Genomic DNA, 22,781 nt, shown 5'->3' on the forward strand with positions numbered 1-22,781 from the left:
TGCCTGGAGCACCCCCATGGACAGAGGAGCCAGGTGGGCTACAGTCCTTGGGGTCGCAAAGAGTGGGACACGACTGAGCGACTAAGCACACAGCAAGGACAGTATGGGCAAAGGGGGCCAAAAAGTCTAGATAAAAGGGAAGAAAGCAAATTTCAACAAGTATAAGGCTATCTCTCTTTCCCAATAGATATAAAAGTTTTTCTTCCGAATAATTTGGATAAAGTAGAAATGACAGTTCTGGAGATATGCAGCTACCCTAACCCAGTCTTCCATCCTAAAAGTTGAGGAAAACTCATTTTACATAAAATTAAGCAAATGGGCAAAGGGGGCAAAAAAGTCCAGATAAAAGGGAAGAAAGCAAATTTCAACAAGTATAAGGCTATCTCTCTTTCCCAATAGATATAAAAGTTTTTCTTCCAAATAATTTGGATAAAGTAGAAATGACAGTTCTGGAGATATGCAGCTACCCTAACCCAGTCTTCCATCCTAAAAGTTGAGGAAAACTCATTTTACATAAAATTAAGCAACAGAAAAGCATCACAGTCAAATTTCACATAGAATGCTTACTTCTCAAATCAGGAAACAAAAAAGATTAGGATATCCTTACAGAAAGATGTGCCCGCAAACAGGGAAAAATTGTAACTTAATAAAAAAAAAAAAAAAAAAAAAAAAAAAAAAAAAAAAAAAAAAAAAAAGATTATAGAAAATGAGAAAAAAATAAATCAGAACTAGAAAACATCAGAAATAAGATGAAAGAATACAGGAATGAATTAAATGTGAAAGAAAAAGTTATTCCAGAAATGGAAAACTTAAACCAAAAGAAACATAAGAAAAATGTAAATAATCACAAAAAAAAAAAAAAAGGTGAAGAAGTTCACCACAGAACTGTAACTCATTTTCATAAGCATCAAATGGAAATTCAAAAACTTAAAAACATAGTACCTTAAATAACTCAATGGGTGGATTTAATAGCACATTAGATATAGCAGAATAAAGGATTAATTATAAAGACAGTCAATGGAAAGTAAAAGAATTGGAAATAGAAGAAGAAATTGAATGATCTAAAATACATGTAATTAGAATTCCAGAAAAAAGATTCAAGAAGTTCTACAAACCTCAAGCACAATTCATGTTCTCCTCCCCTCAAAACAAACAATACACACACACAAAAAACTAAGCATGTAAGGAAACTTTTGAAAACCGAAAAGAAAAAATTTTATCAGTTAGAGGAAAAAATTATCACCTTCAAAGAAACAATAATAAGATTTTTGACTGACTTCTAAATAGAAACTAGTAGTCAGAAAAGAAAAAAGACATCTTTAAATTACTGAAAATAACTGCCAATCTTGAATTCTATACCCAGCAAAATATTTTTCAAATCTGAAGGCAAATCAGAAACTTTCAGTCAAGAAAAAAAAATTGAGACCATTTTTCAACACCTGATCCACATTAAAAAGTAACAGGCTAGAGTCTGGGGAAGAAAGAAAATGATCTCCACATTCTGTGTGTGATCTACACAGAAATGTAGAAAGAAATGAAGATAATAGAAAGGGCAAATAAATGAGTAAACAGGAAAAAAAATACTGACTGGACAAAACAATAAAAGTGTCTTGTGGTATTTAAAATATATACAGTATTAAAATGTATCATACATAACTGCATCACAACAAATAGAAGTTGATGGGGGATAAATAAAGTTATTAAAGTCTGAATCCAGTTAATCCTCAATATCTCCACTGTGACCCAGGGAAGGTCATAAAAGTAAAAGTTGAGTGTTTAGGTCAACAAATAGGACAAACAGAAAGTATGATTCTGATTCCTATATCCCTTTTTGTGAGTAAAGCATCTTCTATTCCTTGAAAATTAAGATTATTTCTACATTCTCATGAAATACATGAAGTGAAATTTATGACCAACCAACTTCTATACCAAAAAAATGAAAGATATGCTTACTAGTTGGAGAAATTACAGCTAATTTGCAACCGTGTTTATAACCAGGATCCACTCCCATCAAGGTACGCCCTGGGACAGGGCTTGTTAAAAGGAGCTGACGAAGATTCCGTCCAAACATCATTACTGACTCCTTCTCTGCATCTGATGTTAGTTTGGCTCTTTAGAAACAGAAAAGGAGAAGAAAAAAGATAAAGTATTCAGGTTTTCATTCATTCAAATTTTCTTCCAGAAAAAGAACACAATTCATTTTGTATAATTATTCCTCACTAGTGCATTCATTATAACAAAGTAACTTAAGAGGAAAAAAAAAAATCACATACAAAATTGCATTGAGTCTCTTTTTGCTAATTTCAGTAATACATGTACCACAATTTTGTGGCATCAAACCTGCAGAGTTTGTCATACTGCCCTTCTTCTCCATCTGCTCTCCCTTATATAAGAAATCTACATGTACACAGATATTTATCTGTGTATATGACAGAGACAGAGTATATCAAGATTTGGACATGACATAGAATGTCAAATTGAAGTTTATCAGCTGATTAAAAATATAAACATATGATTAGTGATTAAATATTGAATCCAAGTAGCCTCCTCCATCAATACTTAGTTTTACACCCTTCACCTAAGTATCTCTCAATGCCATCTTCTCATTCTACTCCATTCCCTTTGGCCTTCTCACAGTGATGTGACTTGATCACAGATACTAGTATCAGTCCAGAACCATACCTCATATAAATAACTCTCCAATTGTATCCAGAGAAGCTTTTACAAGTCTAATTTTAAAACTTTTTCTAGGATAAAAAAATATATGTCTGTACTGGACTTAAGGGCTTCCTCGGTGGCTCAGCAGTAAAGAGTCCGCCTGCAATGCAGGAGATCCAGGTTGGATCCCTGGGTCGAGAAGATCCCCCGGAGGAGGGAATGGCAACCCACTCCAGAAGTCTTGCCTGGAGAATCCCATGGACAGAGGAGCCTGGCGGGCTACAGTCAACAGCATCACAGAGAGTCAGACACAACTGAAGCTGAAGGGACTGAGCACAGTGGACTTAAGAAGCATTTGGAAACTAAGTTCTGCATCATTCATCTACTTAACAAAATTTCTTAATGTATTATTTCCTGAAATTCAATAAGAATCTATAAAATGTATCTCTTCTCTATTAGACAAGTTTAAAAAAAAAAAAAGTGCATGCCAATGGCCACAAAAACAAAAGCAATTCAGAGCACAGGTCAGTGTTGAGGTAGAATTATCTACATATCTAAAGGCATACATAGCTAACTAAAGCTAACAAACATTTGTTTTTTGGGGTTAATTTAGTTTCTTAAGAGTTTTCCCTCATTTTGTCTAATATTTCAACATCATTCTCCCCATTTTCAGCCAAGCAACATGCAAATATCATTACAAGTACTTCTAAATCTTCACTTTTTATTTATTGAGTGAGCATTTGTATTCAGTCTTACATAAGGTACTGTGATCAGTGTGAAAGATACAAAACTGAAAAAAAAACAACCCTGCCCTGGAGATCACTGTCAAGTGAAAGAAACAGAAAAATTAAACAGATGAGTATAATATACATGACAGGGATGGCTAAATTAGGAGAACTTTCTAAAAGAAATGTCTTCTCAGGTAAATCAAGAAGGATAAGTGATAGTTAAGCAAACAAAGGTAGAAGAGTGGCTGAAGAGCATAGAGAAAATATTACAGGCAACAGAAGCAGCATATATAAAAGTTCATGGTTCATTTATAGGAAAAGCAAGTAATATCACACAAAAAAGTAAAAAGAAATATCAAGACAAAGGGCTGCAGAAAAAAGGTTCTTCTAAAGAGCTTGAATTTCATTTTGGAGACAAAGAAGATCCACTGAAGGATTTTAAGTTAGAAGAGTGTGAAATAATCAGATGGGAATTTTAGGACAGCAATGTGGAATATGTATTAGGCAATTCAAGACAGAGATCATCTATGACACTAGTACAGTTATTCAGATAAGAAACAATGATATCCTGAACTAACCATGGATATATTTTCTCCTAGTAAAGATGGAGATGAAGAGGAGGCATAATCAAGATACAATAAAAGATAGTATAGAAGACAACACTTGATAATACTGATAATGTAGTCTTGATGAAAGAGGTATGTGTAAAAAAAGGCAACATGGATAAATGATCATGAAGTCAAGGAGACAAAAATGTAGAAGTAGACTATGAATTTTAGTCAACTGAGTAAAGTAGCTGCAAAATAATATAGTCTATAATGATCTCTTTTAATATGCACACATGAACGGAGAAAAAGCCTGGCAAAGTAAGTAGTGGAACTATGTGCTTTTTTTTTCCTTTGTGTTTTACTGATTCTTTCGATTTTTCTACATTTGGACAAATTTCTTTTTAATTAGAGAATTAAAGTAATTTTCTTTAAGAAATAAATCTTAAGGGGCTTTCCCTCTCAACTGCTGTTAAGGTAATTACAAGTATTTGTACCAAGTGACACATCTGTAGACAATGTCTGCAAACCAACTTATGGACTGGGATAAGATATATTTTTTTAACCACAGGCATTTTATAAAAAGAGAAGGGAAATGCTCTCGCTTGCCACTGCTAATGAAAGTCAGAGAAGAATTATACATTAAATATCCCACACCAAACTGAATATATTAAATCTCAATGAGATTATTCCACAGGCAATATAAATACTCACATCAAATATATACAAAAATGTCAAAAGCACCACTGGATGTTATATGCAAATAAGAAAATGATAAATATATAGCAAAAAGGGAATTAAAATTTTAGTAAGATAATTTTTCTTTTTTCTTCATTAAGAACAAAAGCCCTTTTTAAAAACATCATATCCCAGCACTCAAATGCAAGTTATGTTACTTCACAGACATGAAATGAGATAGGGTTCCAAAAGAAACAATATTTTTAAGGGATGTCTGGGCTAAAAAGGATGAATCAAGACAATGAACAACCTTGATAAAAAGAAGCTGGACAGAAAGGAGCTATATGTCCTTTTTAAAAGTATCTGCTCACTCCCTACTCTAATGCCTCCAAAGTCAATGGTCAAGTCCAGGAAAGGAAAAAGAGACAAACACAAAGGCTGCTATAAATTCTAGTGAGGCTGAAGAGATGGCTACAAATTTATAGTTTCTGGTGACTCTTGCTAAAACCTTTAAATAAGTCAGAATAAAGAAAATCTATAGCACAAAGAAAAGAATATATGAAGGCATGGCTGGTGTCTAAAGGCTAACTACCAAGATAAAGGTTGGAGAGAGGCAGAAGAGAGAGTTTCACCTCCCAACATTTCTGTCCATCTCCTTCCCTAAAATAATTCAGTACCTCACCTCTTTTGCAGTTCTTTGTAAACCTTAGTTCTTCTGCTAGTCCATTTAGATGGTCACTTTAAGTCTCGTAATATTTGCTCATCACTGCTGATAATCATTCCTCCGAACAACTCCCATTTGGAGTTTAAAACATATATATTAGCTTTCTCTCATAGTAACACATTCATCATGCACTCTACTGATTTCCTTATGCCTTTCTTGGCTCTCTTACCTCTGAAACTGCTGCCAACTAACTTCTCTGTTAACTGCTTAGTTTGTTTCTCCCAAGCCAAATCTCTCATCAATAAAACCATTTGTTTGGCTTGGTTGTCAAACTGAAAGACTGGTACTGCAGAAATGGAAGGGGTACACATTAAGTGGTCAAGATTTGAAAAATATACTGTAATTAAGAGCTATGTTTTGTGATCTGTGCATGTGAATGCCTCTACAGATTGAAATTCAGGCTTAAATTTAAGACTCTGTGATTCTGACTCAGTTCTCTGGCTTGGTTAATGGATCAACTAATATTTACTGCACGCTTTAATGGGCTTATTACCATACATAAAAATAAACAGTACACAAAGTTAAATAACACAAGATGCATACCTGAACTCTCTACAAAGGAGAGGATAAATAAGGCGTTTAAAGGAATCATCCAGTGAGTTGTATAAAATCTTCATTAACTCTGGCCTTGCAAAGCCACGTGGTCTCCACCTGCAAAAAAGAAAAGCCTATACTAACACTGATGTAACAAGAATAAGACCATAAAAGGGCTCCTGGAAGAGGAGAGGGGAAGTGGAAAAGAAAAGGGGGGGAAGAAACTTTACTGAAGCCAAAGTAACATAATCTGTGAGGAGAGGCTGTGATGTCTGAAAATTATTACTATGACATCTGGAGTTCTTATTTTTAAAAACCTGGTAACCATGGCCAAATATAAAACTTAAGGGAGGAAAAACCTATTCTGGGGAGAGTCCCCAAGGCGTTATTAATAATGGCCAAAATTTTTTAGTTATAAGAAAGTCACAAAAATTACTGAAGCACTGTTACAGACTGAATTATGCCCCTAAAATTAGTATGTTGAAGCCCTAGCCCCTAAGTTGGATGGAGATGGGGCTGTTGGGAGATAATTAGGTTTAGATGAGGTCATGAAGGCAGGGTCTCCATGATGGGATTAGTGCCCACATAAGAAGAAACATCAGATGCCTGCCTCTCCACAATGCCAGGTGAGGACATAATGAGAAGGCAATGGTGTGCAAGCCACAAAGAGGGTTCCCATCAAAATCCAAGTCAGCCTGACCTTGATCTTCAACTGCCAGCTTCCAGAACTGGGAGAAAATTTCTGTTGTTTAAGCCACCCAGTCTATGGTATTTTGCTATGGCAGCTGAAGCTAAGACAAGCACTGTATCCTTCTTTTACTATTTCTTAATCTCTTCCTGAGAGTTAAAATAGATTGAGTAAAGGAGAAACTTTGTTTTATTCATTGCCTCTTGTCATTCTTGAGTAGAACTCACTCTATTCCTGAGGTTGTACTGCTCTACTAGGCAGTACATCTGCATACATACTGATAAATATAAATACCAGGGAACCCATCATTAGTAGAAATTTGAGAAAGAATAGTAAGAGAAAAACACAAGCTAAAAAGGACAAACAAACTCAGCCCTACCCCTCCTGTGTACTCTACCTACAACTACAGCATTTCTGCCTGTGTCCTTCAACGGCTCTTTAATAGAAAAATGCTAATATTTTATCAATTGTTCTTAATAAACCATTAATATACTTCAGGGACACTGTCATCTCCCTTATTCATCTCAGCTAGGAAATTAACTAAATTTCAGTGAACAAATATTTAACCATTTATAATATGATACAAGAGCTTCCCTGGTGGCTCTGCGGTAAAGAATCCGCCTGCAATGCAGGAGACCTGGGTTTGATCCCTGGATTGGGAAGATCCCTTAGAGAAAGGAATGGCTACCCACCCCAGTATTCTTGCCTGGAAAATTCCATGGACAGAGGAGCCTGGCGGGCTACAGTCCGTGGGGTCACAAACAGACACAACTGAGCATGCACGCAGACACACACACACACACAAAAGGCTACATAACAACTAACTGAATCCCTTCCATAGAAGGGTATCACTTGAGTAGAATACAGTTTTGCTTTTTAATTTGAATGAATGTGATTTTACGTAGAACATATATCCTTCCCTCCATCCAAACCCTGTTTCTTCCTGCTATCACCTATTCCTGATGGCATGAGAGGTAGGGAGAACTAAGGTGTGAATTAAGACAGTTATTATTTTTATATTCTGTTGCTGTTACAGGCATACCTCAGAGATACTGTCAGGTAGGTAGGTTCCAGACCACCACAATAAAGTATCGCAGTTAAGTGAGTCACATGAGGCTTTTGGTTTCCTAGAGCACATGTGAGAGCAATGTTTATACTATACTGCAGTCTTTAAAGTGTGCAATACTGTTATGATGATGATGCTTCCTCTAACTCAACAGTTAAACATCTCTGAATAAACACCAAGAAGGGCAGCACTTTAATTAAATCCCACAATACAAAACACATGCTATATAAGATGTGTACAATGAAGCATGCAGATTAAGACAGAGGTCACAAACCTCAAATACCTACATGGGTCAAGAAAGTACTGTAAAACTGGGGCTCTGTAACAACCTAGAGGGGTAGGCAGGGGTGGGAGGTGGGAGAGAGGTTCAAGAGGGAAGGGACATATGTACACCTAGAGCTAATTCATGCTGCTGTATGGTAGAAATCAAACCAATATTGTAAAGCAATCATCCTTCAATTAAGAATAAAGAAATTAAAATTTTTTAAAAAACTTTTTAAAGAAAGTACTATAAACAAATGAAAAAGATCCAGGGCTTACATGTGTGTTTTTGACACAGACATGCTTTGCTAACCCTTTTAAACAAAGAAATATACTCCACTTTGGCAAAGAAATATACTGCCCCCAATTTTGTATCTATAGATAAAGGTAGGCTCTCTCCATCTAGCTTTCATTTTCCCATATTTAAAAGAGAAATGGATATAGGGTATAGTTCCCTTTAAATCTATTACATGACAATCTACTACAGAACCACTTTAGTGTAGCATTTTCTCAAAGTGATATGACAAACATTTGGGGACAGAATGATTTACTTTATAAGACTATCCCATGCACTGACACTAAAAGCTGATTTTAAAAAATAAAAAAGGCTAGTGGCCAGTCATTCATTAATTATTCATATGATATCTGATAAAATTTTGTTTCAATTATCCTTAATGAACAAAAGACTTCATATATACTATACACAGTATGTTTCTGTTAATTCATCTTTTTCAAAAAAGAAAACAGCTCTTTATAAAAGATTTATATGATACAGATTAAACTGAAAGTCCTTCTTCCCAGAAATAGCCATTATTAATAATTCTTACATACTTCCCAGATAGTTCCTATTTCAACTAACACATGTTTTATAAAAATGTAAAAAAGATACTATATCTATCCATTGTTTATTTTTTTAACACAACGGACATCTTTCCATATAGATCTCGATAAAGCATTTTAAAAATGAAAGAAAGAAAATTCTGTAAAAACCTATAAACAGACCTGTTTTGTATGCACCACCTGCAGAACTCTTTCTTTACTCCATCAGGAATGTTAACCTTGACAGTCAGTATCTTCAAATTTTCTCCACGGTTAATTGCCAGAATCTGAGTGCAAACATATAGAGCAAAGAATGACGATCCACAAAATATATAAATGATCAATTTAACCAGTCAACACTTAAAACAAACTGGGTGGTTACCCAGGTTAGAGTTCTATCAATTGTGGATTCATTTATTTACCAAGAATGTATTCAAAAATACTCATTTTTTTAATACTTTTTTCCAAAATAAAATAGAGATACAAAGCCTATGATAGTCACAAGAAGAGACTTCAGTGATCTAAAATCTCATTTCAGATTCTACTAACTGAAAGTTTTTGATCACCTAGAGCTCCAAAATTACTGTAGACAGTGACTACAGCCATGAAATTAAAAAAACACTTGCTCCTTGGAAGAAAAGCTATGACCAACCTAGACAGCATATTAAAAAGCAGAGACATTACTTTGCCAACAAAGGTCTGTCTAGTCAAAGTTATGGTTTTTTAAGTAGTCATGGATGGATGTGAGAACTGGACTATAAAGAAAGCTGAGTGCCGAAGAATTGATGCTTTTGAACTGTGGTTTTGGAGAATACTCTTGAGAGTCCCTTGGGCTGCAAGGAGATCCAACCAGTCCATCCTAAAGGAGATCAGTTCTGAATATTCATTGGAAGGAATGATGCTGAAGCTGAAACTCCAATACTTTGGCCACCTGATGCGAAGAACTGACTCACTGGAAAAGACCCTGATGCTGGAAAAGATTGAAAGCAGGAGAAGAGGATGAGATAGTTGGATGGCATCACCGACTCAATGGACATGAGTTTGAGTAAGCTCCGGGAGTTGGTGATGGACAGGGAAGCCTGCTGTGCTGCAGTCCACGGGGTCACAAAGAGTCGGACATGACTGAGTGACTGAACTGAACTGAACTGAAAGCAGAGGCTCCCAGCCTCTGGGATCTACTGTCTGATAATCTGCGGTAGAGCTGATGTAATAAAAATAGAAATAAAGTACTCAATAAATAGAAATAATAGAAACAAAGCACACTGTAAATGTAAAGGTCTTAAATCACCCTGAAACCATCCACCCACATGCTACCCCACTCCCACACCCTAGGCCTGTGGAAAAATTATCTTCCACAAAACTGGTCCCTGGTGCCAGAAAGGTTGTGGACTGTTAACTAGGCTTAGAAGGATACACTTCCATTATTTGTTAAAAGACATCACTAAGATAAACACAAACATGTAAAACTCTAAGTGGAATATTTAACAAATACTAATCATTACCATTTATTGAGCACTTACTAATTGTCAGGTCCATCTAAGCACTAAATATGTTACCTCATTTATCTTCAAAGCCACCAGCAATGCATGTGCTATCATCTTACTTTTATATGATAATTCTTCTAAGACTAACTTGTCCCAAATCAAAAAGCTACCAAGTAGCAAAGGAGGAATTTAAATTCAGATCAAGCTGTCTCTGATCTAAATTAGTACATTAAAAGAATAATTATTTTAAAATGCATTAAAAACACTCCTCAAAAAAGAACAAACAAAGCAAACCTAAAGCAAGCAGAAGGAAGAAAATAATAAACAATGGAAGGGAACTAAATAAAATACAGAATAGTAAACAACAAAAAATATCAACAAAACCAGAAGCTAGGTCTTGGAAAATATCACCAAAATCAACAAGCCTTTCACTAGATGACCAAGGAAAAGGAGGAGACATTCCAATTATCAAAACCAGGAATGAAAGGAGCCAATAATATGAATATTATAGAAATAAAAATAAAAGGGATCATAAGAGAATACTATGAACAAACTATGCCAAATTAGGTCACTCAACAGAACAAATTCCTAAAAAGACATCAACTTCCAAAACAGAACAAAAAAGAAACAGAAAATTCAAAATGATCCTAACAAGCAGAAATAGAATAATTTTAAATTTTCCCACAAGGAAAAACCCAGGCTCATATGGCTACACTACTGAATTCCACTAAACATTTAAAGAAGAATCAATACCAATTCATCACAAACTCCTCAAAGAATACAATAGGAATAAAAAAACCTTCCTGATTCTGTTTACCCTAATACCAAAACCAGACAAGAACACTGCAAGAAAAATGTAAAGACTGCTACTTCTTATGAATATAGATGCAAACATTCTCAATAAAATACTAGTAAACCAAACTCATAAACATATTTAAAAGATTATACATGAGGCTCAAAAGGAATTAATTCCAGGAATGCAAGGTTGGTTTAACATCCAAAAAGCAGCTAACATAATAAATACATCATTAACAATAGAATAAAAAACAAAAATCACACGGTCATGTCAATAAATGCAGAAATAATATTTGAAAAAGTTGTTGATGATAAAAAATACTCAATAAACTAGGAACAGAAAGCAAACTCTTCAGCATGATAAAAGGTACATACAAAAACTCCATAGATAACATAATATTTAATAGTAAAAGACTGGATGTTTTCTCTCTTTGATTACAAGGTGTCTCCTCTAGCACTTCTAGTCAACACTGTATTAAAGGTTCTATCCTGGAAAATTACGCAAGAAATAAAAGGCCTGTAGGTTGACGAGAAAGAAGTAAAACTATCTCTATTTGCAGATAATATGATCTTGCTTACACTAAATCCTAAGAAATTCACTATAAAACTATTTGAACTAATACAGTTCAGCATGGTTGCAGGACAATCAATTTCTACACACTAGCAATAAACATTATGAAAATAATTTTTAAAAATTCTATTTACCATACCACCAGCAAGAATAAAATACTTAGGAATAAATTTAGCAAAATAAGTTCAGAACTTATACTCTTGAAAACTATAAACATTTTTTTTAATTGAACCTAAATAAATGGAAAGACATCCCAAGTCCATGGATCAAAAGGCTTAATATTGCTAAATGGCAATAATCCCCAAATTAATTCATAAATTCAATATAATCCCTACCAAATCCCAGTCGGTTTTGTTGCAGAAATTGAACAACTAATTCCAAGATTCAAATAGAAATTAAAGGGACCCAGCATAACCAAGTCAATCTTGTTTAAAAAAGAACAAACCTGGAGGACTGTCACTTCTCAATTACAAACTACAGTAAACAACAGTGTGGCATTAAAGATAAACATACAGATCAACAGAATAGAACTGACAGTCCAAAAATAAATCTATACATCTACCATCAACTGACTGTCAACAAGGGTGCTAAGACGATTTAATGGGGAAAATAGCCTTTTCAATAAGTGACGCTGGGACATAAGTATGAAGTTGGATTGTTTCCACACAACATACACAAAAATTAGCTCAATATTGATCACACCACTTGATATAAAACACTTAGAAGAAAATACATGAGAAAATACATAGTCTTAAGTTACATAAAGCCTTAGGTAAAACACCACAAGCATAATCAACATAAGAAAAAAATACACAGATTCAACTTCAACAAGACTATACTCTTTATATCTCAAAGAATTCATCAAGAAAGTAAAAAGAAAGCCCTTAGCAAAAAAATTTTTTAAAGTTTTGCAAATCCTACATCATACAAAGGACTTATACCTAGAACATACAATTCATAACTCAACAGTAAAAAGACACAACCTAACTAAAAATATTCAAAAGGGCCACAGACATATTTTTTTCAAAGATAATATAGAAATGTTCAATGAGTACATAGAAAGATGCTCAACATCAGTTTTTACTAGAGAAATGAAAATCAAAACCATAATGAGATATGACTTCATAATAAGATGGCCACAATAAAAAAGAGAGTAAATACGGATTAGGATGTAAAGAAACAGAATCCTCATAAAGTGTTGGTGGAAAGGTAAAATAGGGTAGCCACTTTGGACAACAGTATGGCAGTTCTTCAAAAGGTTAAAGAGAATTGCTATGTAATTCAGTAATTTCACTGCTACATAAAAAAGGAAAAGTATATATCTTTTTGAAACTTTATATAAATTTTAAAACTATTTTCAAGTAAAATGTTAAATACAGAACAAATTGTCAAAGTTTAAAAAACTATAGATACTTTAAAAACACTTTAAATATATTTGAGATATTTCTAAGGTAAACATTGGCAGAAATAATCACTTAAAAATAAGCTTTTAATGCAAAATAAACTTTATTTGGGGCTGGACAAAACCTTCAATGTCTGCCAGCTCTCTAAAATACTGAAAGGAACACTCAACAGTAAATAAAAGTTCTTCATCCAAGGATTTATAGGCAACAAATGTATTCATGCAGAATACAATAATAGAGTAGAAGAATCTTTATTTATAAAAATATACTACAAGGCCATTCTCACCTTCTGAGATGGCCCACACTCTGTCTGGGGAGTGTGTTTCTCTCTAAATAAATCCATTTTTATCTTAAAGAAAAAAAATAAACTATTATATCAAAATATATTATTGTGGGTGCTTTTTTATTTAACAATTCCTATAAAGCATCACTACGAACAAAGCTAGTAGAGGTGATCGAATTCTAGTTGAGTTATTTCAAATCATAAAAGATGATGCTGTGAAGGTGCTGCACTCAATATGTCAGCAAATCCAGAAAATTCAGCAGTAGCCACAGGACTGGAAAAGGTTGGTTTTCATTTGAATCCCAAAGAAAGTAAATGCCAAGGAATGTTCTAACTACTGCACAAGCGTACTCATCTCACATGCTAGCAAAGTAATGCTCAATATTCTCCAAGCCAGGCTTCAACAGTACGTGAACTGTGAACTTTCAGATTTTCAAGTTGGATTTAGAAAACGCAGAGGAACCAGAGATCAAGTTGCCAATATTCGATGGATCATAGAAAAAACAAGAAGCTCCAGAAAAACATCTAATTCTGCTTTATTGACTATGCCAAAGCATTTAACTGTGTGGATCACAAAAAAACTGTGGAAAATTCTTAAGGAGATGGGAATACCAGACCACCTGACCTGCCTCTTGAGAAGTCTGTATGCAGGTCATAAAGCAACAGTTAGAACTGGACATGGAACAGACTGGTTCCAAATAGGGAAAGGAGTACATCAAGGCTGTATATTGTCACCCTGCTGATTTAACTTATATGCAGAGTACTTCATGAGAAATGCCAGGCTGGATGAAGCACAAGTTGGAATCAAGACTGCCGGGAGAAATATCAATAACCTCAGATACACAGATGACCCTACCCTTATGACAGAAAGTGAAGAACTAAACAGCCTCTTGATGAAAGTAAAAGAGGAGAGTGAAAAAGTTGCCTTAAAACTCAACATTCAGAAAACTAAGATCACGGCATCTGGTTCCATCACTTCATGGCAAATAGATGGAGAAACAATGGAAACAGTGACAGACTTTATTTTTTGGGCTCCAAAATCACTGCAGATGGTGACTGCAGCCATGAAATTAAAAGATGCTTGCTCCTTGGAAGAAAAGCTATGACCATCCTAGACAGCATATTAAAAAGCAGAACTCAAAATGGATTAAAGACATAAATGTAAGACCAGAAACTATTAAACTCTTAGAAGAGAACATAGGCAGAACACTCAATGACATAAATCAAAGCAAGATCTTCTATGACTCACCCCTAGCGTAATGGAAATAAAAACAAAAATAAACAAGTGGGACCTAATTAAATTTGAAAGCTTTTGCACAACAAAGTAAAGTACAAACAAGGTGAAGACAGCCCTCAGAATGGAGAAAATAATACCAAGGGAAACAACTGATAAAGAATTAATTTCCAAAACATACAAGCAGCTTATACAATTCAATACCAAAAAAACAAACCACCCAATCAAAAAAAGTAGGAAATGGACCTGAAGAGACATTCCTCCAAAGAAGACATACAGATGGCTAACAAGCACATGAAAAGATGCTCAACATCACTATCAGATAAATGCAAATCAAAACTACAATGAGATACCACCTCACACCAGTCAGAATGGCCATCATCAAAAACTCTACAAACAATAAATGATGAAGAGGGTGTGGAGAAAAGGGAACACTCTTGCACTGCTGGTATGAATGTAAACTGATGCAGCCACTATGGAAGATGGTGTGGAGACTCCTTAAAAAGCTGGGAATAAAACCACCATATAAGCCAGCAATCCCACTTCTAGGCATATACCCTGAGGAAATAGAAACTGAAAAAGATACACATACCCCAATGTTCACTGCAGCTCTATTTACAATAGCTAGAACATGGAAGCAACCTAGATGTCCATCGACAGAAAATGGATAAAGAGGCTGTGGTACATATATAAAATGGAATACTACTCAGCCATAAAAAGGAACACATTTGAATCTGTTCTAATGAGGTGGACAAAACTAGAGCCCATTATACAGAGTGAAGTAAGTCAGAAAGAGAAGTATAAATATCATATACTGACACATATATATGGAACCTGAAGAGATGGCACTGATGAATTTATTTTCAGGGTGGCAATGGAGAAACAGACATAGAGAACAGACCTACGGACAAGGTGGGAGGAGGGAAGGGAGAAGGGGAGATGGATGGAGAGAGTAACACAGAAATTTACAATACCATGTGTAAAACAGATAGCCGATGGCAATTTTCTGTAAGACCCAGGGAACTAATAGGGGCTCTGTGACAGGCTGAAGGGTGGGGCGGGAAGGGAGATGGGAGGGAGGTTTGCAACGACAACTAACTCAGAATGTCACATGTGCTACGCATACTACTTAAAATGCAGAAACCAAAATGTTTTCAATCATTGAAAACAGAGGTATTATTCATATTTATTCTTAATAGAATAAAACTATTTATTTTTTCCAAAGTTGCAATAAAATTAAATCAAATAAAAGGAGACAACGTCTAGCAGCACAATCATTCCTGCAAAGGAATTTTAGTAGTTTAGTAACTGGTTTTGCTAAGAATTCTTTTCCATTAGGCTCTATCAGTAGACAGCAAGTAGGTAAGTAAAATTTAACTCTAACAACTTTTCCAATTAACAGAAGTATGCACTTTACCCCATACGATACAGTGTACACAAAAGTAAAACAGACAACTTAGATGTAACAGTGAAACACTTCAAAAGCTCAACAGCAGGGACCATGTCACCTACATACCCTAAGAAGGAACCAATGCACAATAAGTGTTCAAGAATATTTGTAGCATAACTGAAGATTCTTTGTTGTTACACACACACAAAATAAAAATAAACATTTTCACATATATACTACTGTTAAGTTTTCAAAAATTTTAGTGATGATAATTAAACGTCATTATGAAAAGTAACACATTCTAGTCTTTTTCATTATCTTGTCCTTATAATAGTAAAATTCAGAAAGGAGGACAAAATAAATTTTTTAAATGATTTCTTGAGGAATTCCAGGTTTAAAGAACATTGGCAGTGTCCTGATTCCAAACCTCCCTCATCCTTCTATAAACCAATAAAGTAAAGGAATGAACAACACAGGACCCACATCTTCAGCACTTCTAGAAAACAGAAAATTAGACTGACATCTGATTTCCAAAAACAAGCAAATAAAAACATGCAAAGCAAGACAACAGAGCAACAGATTTGACAAACATAAGGAAAGGAAATGCAAGCAAAAAATATTATACTGAACCAAGCTGTCCTTCAAGTATCAAGGACAAAGGAAACAATTGGGACTGTGTCATAAAGTCAGAGAATACAGGTGAATCTCAGAGATACTGCGGATTCAGTTTCACACTACTAAAATAAAGCAACTATCACAATAAAGCAAGTCATATTTTTTGGTTACCCAGTGCATATAAAGGTTATATTACACTATATTAGTTATATATTAGTCCAGGTATACAATAACAATATGTCTTAAAAAAAAAAAAAAAACAATGTACATACCTTAATTTAAAAGTGGCTATCATCAAAAAGAACACAAATAACAAATGTTGGCGAGGATATGGAAAAGGGAACCCTTTTCCCAGTTGCTGGGAATGTAAATTGGTGCAGCCACTGGGGAAAACAGTATGGAGGTTCCTCAAAAAACTATAAGTAGAACTGTCATATGACCCAGCAATTCCACTCCTGAGTGTATATCCAAAACAAAAACACTTACTGAGAAAGATACATGCACCGCAATGTTCAAAGCCGTATTATTTACAATTGCCAAGATATGGAAGCAATTTAAGTGTCCTTCAACAGAAGAACAGATAAAGAAGATGTGGTATATATCGACACAGACACACACACACACACACAGCCATAAAAAAGAACAAAATTTTTGTCATATGCAACAACATGGATGAACAGGGATGGTATTATGCTAAGTGAAATAAGCCAGATAGAGAAGAAAAGTATTATATGATATCACTTATATGTGGAATATAAAAATACAACAAATTACAGAATACAGCAAAAAAAAAAAGATTTGCAGATACAGAGAACAAACTAGTGTACCAGTTGGGTGAGGGAATGGAGGAGAGAAAAAGATAGGGGAAGGGGATTAAGAGGTACAAACTATGGACTTCACTGGTGGTCTAGGAGTTAAGAATTCACCTGCCAGAGCAGGGGACATGGGTTCAACTCCTGGTCCAGGAGGATCCCACACTCCATGGAGCAACTAAGTCTGTGTGCACAACTACTGAGCTAGGACTCTAGAGCCCATCCTCCACAACAAGAGAAGTCACCACAGTGAGAAGTCCTCACACCGCAACAAACAGCAGCTCCCGCTCTCTACAACTAGAGAAAGCCTACATGCCACAACAAAGACCCAGGGCAGTCAAAAAATGAAATAAAAGTAAGTAGACAAAATTTTTTTTAAAAAGGGTTGCAAGCTACTATGTATAAAATAAGCTACAAGGATATACTGTACAACACAGGGAATATAGCCAATATTTTATAATGACTATAAATGAAGCATAAACCTTTAAAATTTGTGAATTAATCTATGTAACCTGCAATTTATATAAAATTGTACAACTATACTTCAATAAATATAAAAAATTTTTTTAAATACTTCATTGCTAAATAATACTAATTATCATCTGAACCTTCAGCAAGTCATAATCTTTTTGTTAGTGGAAGGTCTTGCCTCAGTGTTGATGGCTGCTGATTGATCTGGGTGGTGGCTGCAGAAGACTGGGGTGGCTATGAGAATTTCTTAAAATAAGACAATGATGAAGTTTGCCACATTAATTGACCTTTCAGGAGCAATTTTTCTGTAACAGGCAAATGCTGACAGCATTTTGCCCACAGGAGAACCTGGAATCAATCCCCTCAAAACCTGACACTGCTTTATCAACAAAGCTGATGTAACATTCTATTAATAAATCATTTGTTGCCATCTGAACAATCTTTCCAACATCTGCACTACGAGCAGATTCCATCTCACAGAAGCATCTTTCTTTGCTTATCCATAAAAAGTAACTCCTCGTCCATTAGTCAAGTCACGAGATGATAACAATTCTTTCACATCTTTAGGCTCTACTTCTAATTCTAGTTTTCTTGCTATTTCTATCATAGCTGCAGTTATTTCCGTCACTGAAGTCTTGAACCCTTAAAAGTCGCCCATAGACTGAAATCAACTTCTTCCAAATTCCTATTAACATTGATAACATATCTCTTCCCATGAATCACAAATGGTCTTGATGGCATCTAGAATGGTGAATCCTTTCTTCTTATTCAGTTGCTCAGTTGTGTCCAACTCTTTGAGACCCCAGGGACTGCAGCACTCCAGGCTTCCCTGTCCTTCACGACCTCCTGGAGCTTGCTCAAACTCATGTCCATCAAGTCGGTGATGTCATCCAACCATCTCATCCTCTGTTGCCCCCTTCTCCTCCTGCCTTCTATCTTTCCCAGCATCAGGGTCTTTCCCAGCTCTTCACATCAGGTGGCCAAAGTATTACTGGAGCTTCAGCTTCAGCATCAGTCCTTGCAATAAATATTCAGGGTTGATTTCCTTAGGATTGACTGGTTTGATCTCCTTGCAGTCCAAGGGACTCTCAAGAGTCTTCTCCGACACCACAGTTCAAAAGCATCAATTCTTCAGTGCTCAGCCTTCTTTATGGTCCAACTCTCACATCCATACATGACTACTGGAAAAACCATAGCTTTGATTAGATGGACCTTTGTCTGCAAAGTGATGTCTCTGCTTTTTAATATGCTATCTAGGTTTGTCATAGCTTTTCTTCCAAGGACCAAGCGTCTTCTAATTTCATGGCTCCAGTCACTGTCTGCAGTGATTTTGGAGCCCCCCAAAATAAAGTCTGTCACTGTTTCCATTGTTTTCCCATCTATTTGCCATGAAGTGATGAGACCAGATGCCATGATCATCATTTTTTTTAATCTTTTCTAGAGGCTTTCAATTTACTTTGCCCAAATCGAGAGGAGTCATTTTCTATAGCACCTATAGTCTTATGAAATGCATTTCATAAATAACAAGACTAGATAGTCAAAATTACTCCTTACAGAGTGGAAGCTGCTTTAGCAGGCATAAAAACAACATTAATCTCATTGAACATCTCCATCAGAGCTCTTGGGTGACCAGGTGCACTGTGAATGAGCAATAATATTTTGAAAGGCATTTTCATTCCTGAGCAGTAGATCTCAACTGTAGGCTTAAAGTATTCAGCAAACCATGTTGTAAACAGATGTGCTGTTATCCTGGCTTTCTTTGTTGTTCCATTTATAGAGCATTGGTAAATGAGCATTGGCTTCAATTTCAAGTCACCAGCTGCATTAGTCCCTAACAAGAGAGACCGTATCCTTTGAAGCCAGGCATTTTTTCCTCTCTAGCTATGAAAGTCCTAGATGGCATCTTCCTCAAGTATAAGGCTGTTTTTTGTCTATAATGAAAATCTGTTGCTTATTGTAGCTACCTTCATTAACCATCTTAGTTAGATCTTCTGAATAACTTGCTGCAGCTTCTACATTAGCATGTGCTGTTTCACCTTTTTTTCCTTTTTTTTTTCTTTTTTGTTGAGCTGAACAGCACACAACGTCTTATTTCACCAACCAGAAACTGAATCTGTGCCCCTGCAGTGGAAGTATGGAGTCCTAACCACTGCACCACCAGGGAAGTCCCCACCTTGCACTTTTAGGTTATGAAGATTGCTTCTTTCCTTAAACCTCATGAACCAACCTCTGCTAGTTTCAAACTTTTCTTCTGCAGCCTCCTCAACTTTCAGCCTTCACAGAGTTAAAGATAGTTTGGCCCATGCTCTGGATTAGGCTTTGACTTAAGGAAGTGTTACTGCTGCTTTGATCTTCTATCTAGACCACTGAAAATTTCTCGATATCATCAAAAGGCTGCTTTACTTGCTTATCATTCTTGTGTTCCCTAGAGTAGCAGTTTCAGTTTCCTTCAAGACTGTATCCTTTGCATTCACAACTTGGCTGCCTATTTGGCACAAGAGGCTATACAGTGGCCTATCTCAGCTTTTGACTTGTTTTTCTCACTAAACTTAATCATTTCTAGTTTCTGATTTAAAGTGAGAGATGTGCAACTCTTCCTTTCATTTGAACACTTAGGGGCCACTGTAGGATAATTAAATGGCCTAATGTCAATATTATTGTATCTCAGGAAATAGTGAGGTCCAAGGAGGAGACAGACAGGGGGACAGCTGATTGGTGAAGCAGTCAGAACACACATAGTACTTATTAATTCAGCTTGCTGTCTTATACAGGTGTGGTTATGGCACCCCAAAACAATTACAATAGTAACATCCAAGATCACTGATCACATATCACTATAACAAACAATGAAAAATTTTGAAATATTGTGAGAATTATCAAAATGCGACATAAGAGACATAAAGTCAGCAAGTGTTGGAAACTGGTGCCAACAGACTTGTATGACACACAGTCGTCACAAACCTTCAATCTGTAAACCAGGCAGTATTTGCAAAGCATAATAAAGCAAAGCTCTATGGAATAAGGCATGCCTGTACTATACACATAAAATCTTGAGAAAACATTAATATAAGAGCAGAGGCCAGCAAACTACGGCCCATGGACCAAACCCAATCCAACATCTGTTTTCACATACAGAATTTTTTAAAAATATAACCATGCTCATTCACTTATGTATTATCTATGACTGCTTTCATGCTATAATGGCAGTAGTGTATTTGCAGGAAGAGCCATCTAGCTCACCAAGTCTAAAATATTTTCTCTATGGTCATTTACAGAAAAGTTCTGCCAACTCCATACTAGACTAGAGAATAAGCTTCAATCAGCTAAAGGAAGACTAGAAATTTTTAGCAAAAGAACTAAGGGCAAGCATTTCATATAATTGAAAAGTTAAGATTAAAACAAGGATGGAATCAATTTTCATTAAGAAATACAAGTTGCAATCCTGACGTCAAAGTAGACTTCAAACTAAAAAAAATTAAACAAGGTAACACTTTATAAGACTAACATGCTGGTTTTAGAACAGAACAGGGGAATACATGCTGTTAAATGTGATATCACCAAAGTGCTAGAGGAGGAAATTCTAAAATCCAAACCTCTACAGAAGTTAACAAGCTGGCATAAACTGTCAGATTCAATTTTTTCATAACTCTGAAATCCAATCAAAAACTTACAACAACCAGAGGAACACAAAAAGAAGAAAACTTACAACAAATAGAGGAACACTAAAAGAAGAAAGAAGCCGCAGAATTTTGGTAAAACAGCACTTTTAATGTACCCACTCACCACCCTCCACTCTCCAGTACAACAGTGGTGGTACAGATAACAGCTGTACCTTATTCTCAAAATGGACCTTATAAGATGGACCTTACTCTCAAAAATTTGTGATTATGTGTTTCAATCTGTTTCATGCTTCCTGAGGGTTTGGCTCAAGGACTTGCCTTTGTTTTGCCTGTCTCAGAGCTTCCCCAGGACAGATGTCATTTCCTGGGTGGTATCTGTCCAAAGTATTTAAAGGCAATGTGTTAGCTGCAGTCTCAAAGGTAAAGGGACGCTTGGGGATAAGGGATTATAATTAGAGCAACATCAGACAGACCAGAAAACTGGGAAAGGAAGAAGCCAGTAAATGAGACACTTGAGGGAAAGGGGCTTTTTAAAATTTTTGCATATTTTAGGGAATCTTAGAGGTCATGTGTCTTGTCTAGTATTCAGGACTAGACAAGACACTTGCTCTAAGAAGACCTTAAGCTTTCACTTCTGTCTGACCTTTGAGTTCCATGCAAAGAGGAAGTGAAGGCTAAGGTAGAGCTGTAAACACACTCACTAAACGTTGATGAATGTCCCAACGAAGAGCAAATATGCAGGACTGGGAGAGTGTTATTTGTTTTGGCTCCAGGAATTAAGGAAATCTCTGTCAAGTAACCAGATATCAATGAAGCTAATGGACCAGAGACTTCAGTGTATTCATGATAGAGAATACAGACTACAGAAACAATTTAGAAGTCCCTAACAAACCACAAAATAATAACAGCAATAACAACAAATGCTGGTGAGGAGGAGAACCTAATTTTCAGTGTTGACAACTTATTCAAACTGGCACGTTTTAACAACAAATTACAAGGCAGGCAAACGTTCACAGTAAAAAAGAAACTAATAGAAACTGCCTCTGAGGAAGCTCAGACCTTGGCATTAATGGACACACTTTAAACTGTCTAGTCAAGGCTATGGTTTTTCCAGTAGTCATGAATGGATGTGAGAGCTGGACTATAAAGAAAGCGGAGCACCGAAGAATTGATGCTTCTGAACTGTGGTGTTGGAGAAGACTTTTGAAAGTTCCTTGGACTGCAAGGAGATCCAACCAGTCCATCCTAAAGGAGATCAGTCCTGGGTGTTCATTGGAAGGACTGATGTTGAAGCTGCAACTCCAATACTTTGGCCACCTGATGCAAAGAGCTGACTCATTTGAAAAGATCCTGATGCTGGGAAAGATTGAAGGCAGGAGGAGAAGGGGATGACAGAGGATGA

The 22,781-nt window shown here is 35.8% G+C and overlaps 1 protein-coding gene across 3 annotated transcripts in view; it reads right to left on the bottom strand.

The window, feature by feature from the left end:
* The window catches only part of SRBD1 (S1 RNA binding domain 1), a 228,083-nt gene that overhangs the window by 166,890 nt on the left and 38,412 nt on the right, over positions 1-22,781 (bottom strand). For all 3 annotated transcript variants that reach the window (XM_043468470.1, XM_043468468.1, XM_043468471.1), the window contains exons 10-12: positions 8,885-8,988; positions 5,877-5,984; positions 1,954-2,111 (exon numbers count right to left, since the gene is read on the bottom strand). In XM_043468470.1, the coding sequence (XP_043324405.1) occupies positions 1,954-2,111; positions 5,877-5,984; positions 8,885-8,988 (370 nt within the window). The remainder of the gene's footprint in view (positions 1-1,953; positions 2,112-5,876; positions 5,985-8,884; positions 8,989-22,781) is intronic.

Source organism: Cervus canadensis, chromosome 5, assembly GCF_019320065.1.
Source record: "Cervus canadensis isolate Bull #8, Minnesota chromosome 5, ASM1932006v1, whole genome shotgun sequence".
Taxonomy (NCBI): domain Eukaryota; kingdom Metazoa; phylum Chordata; class Mammalia; order Artiodactyla; family Cervidae; genus Cervus; species Cervus canadensis.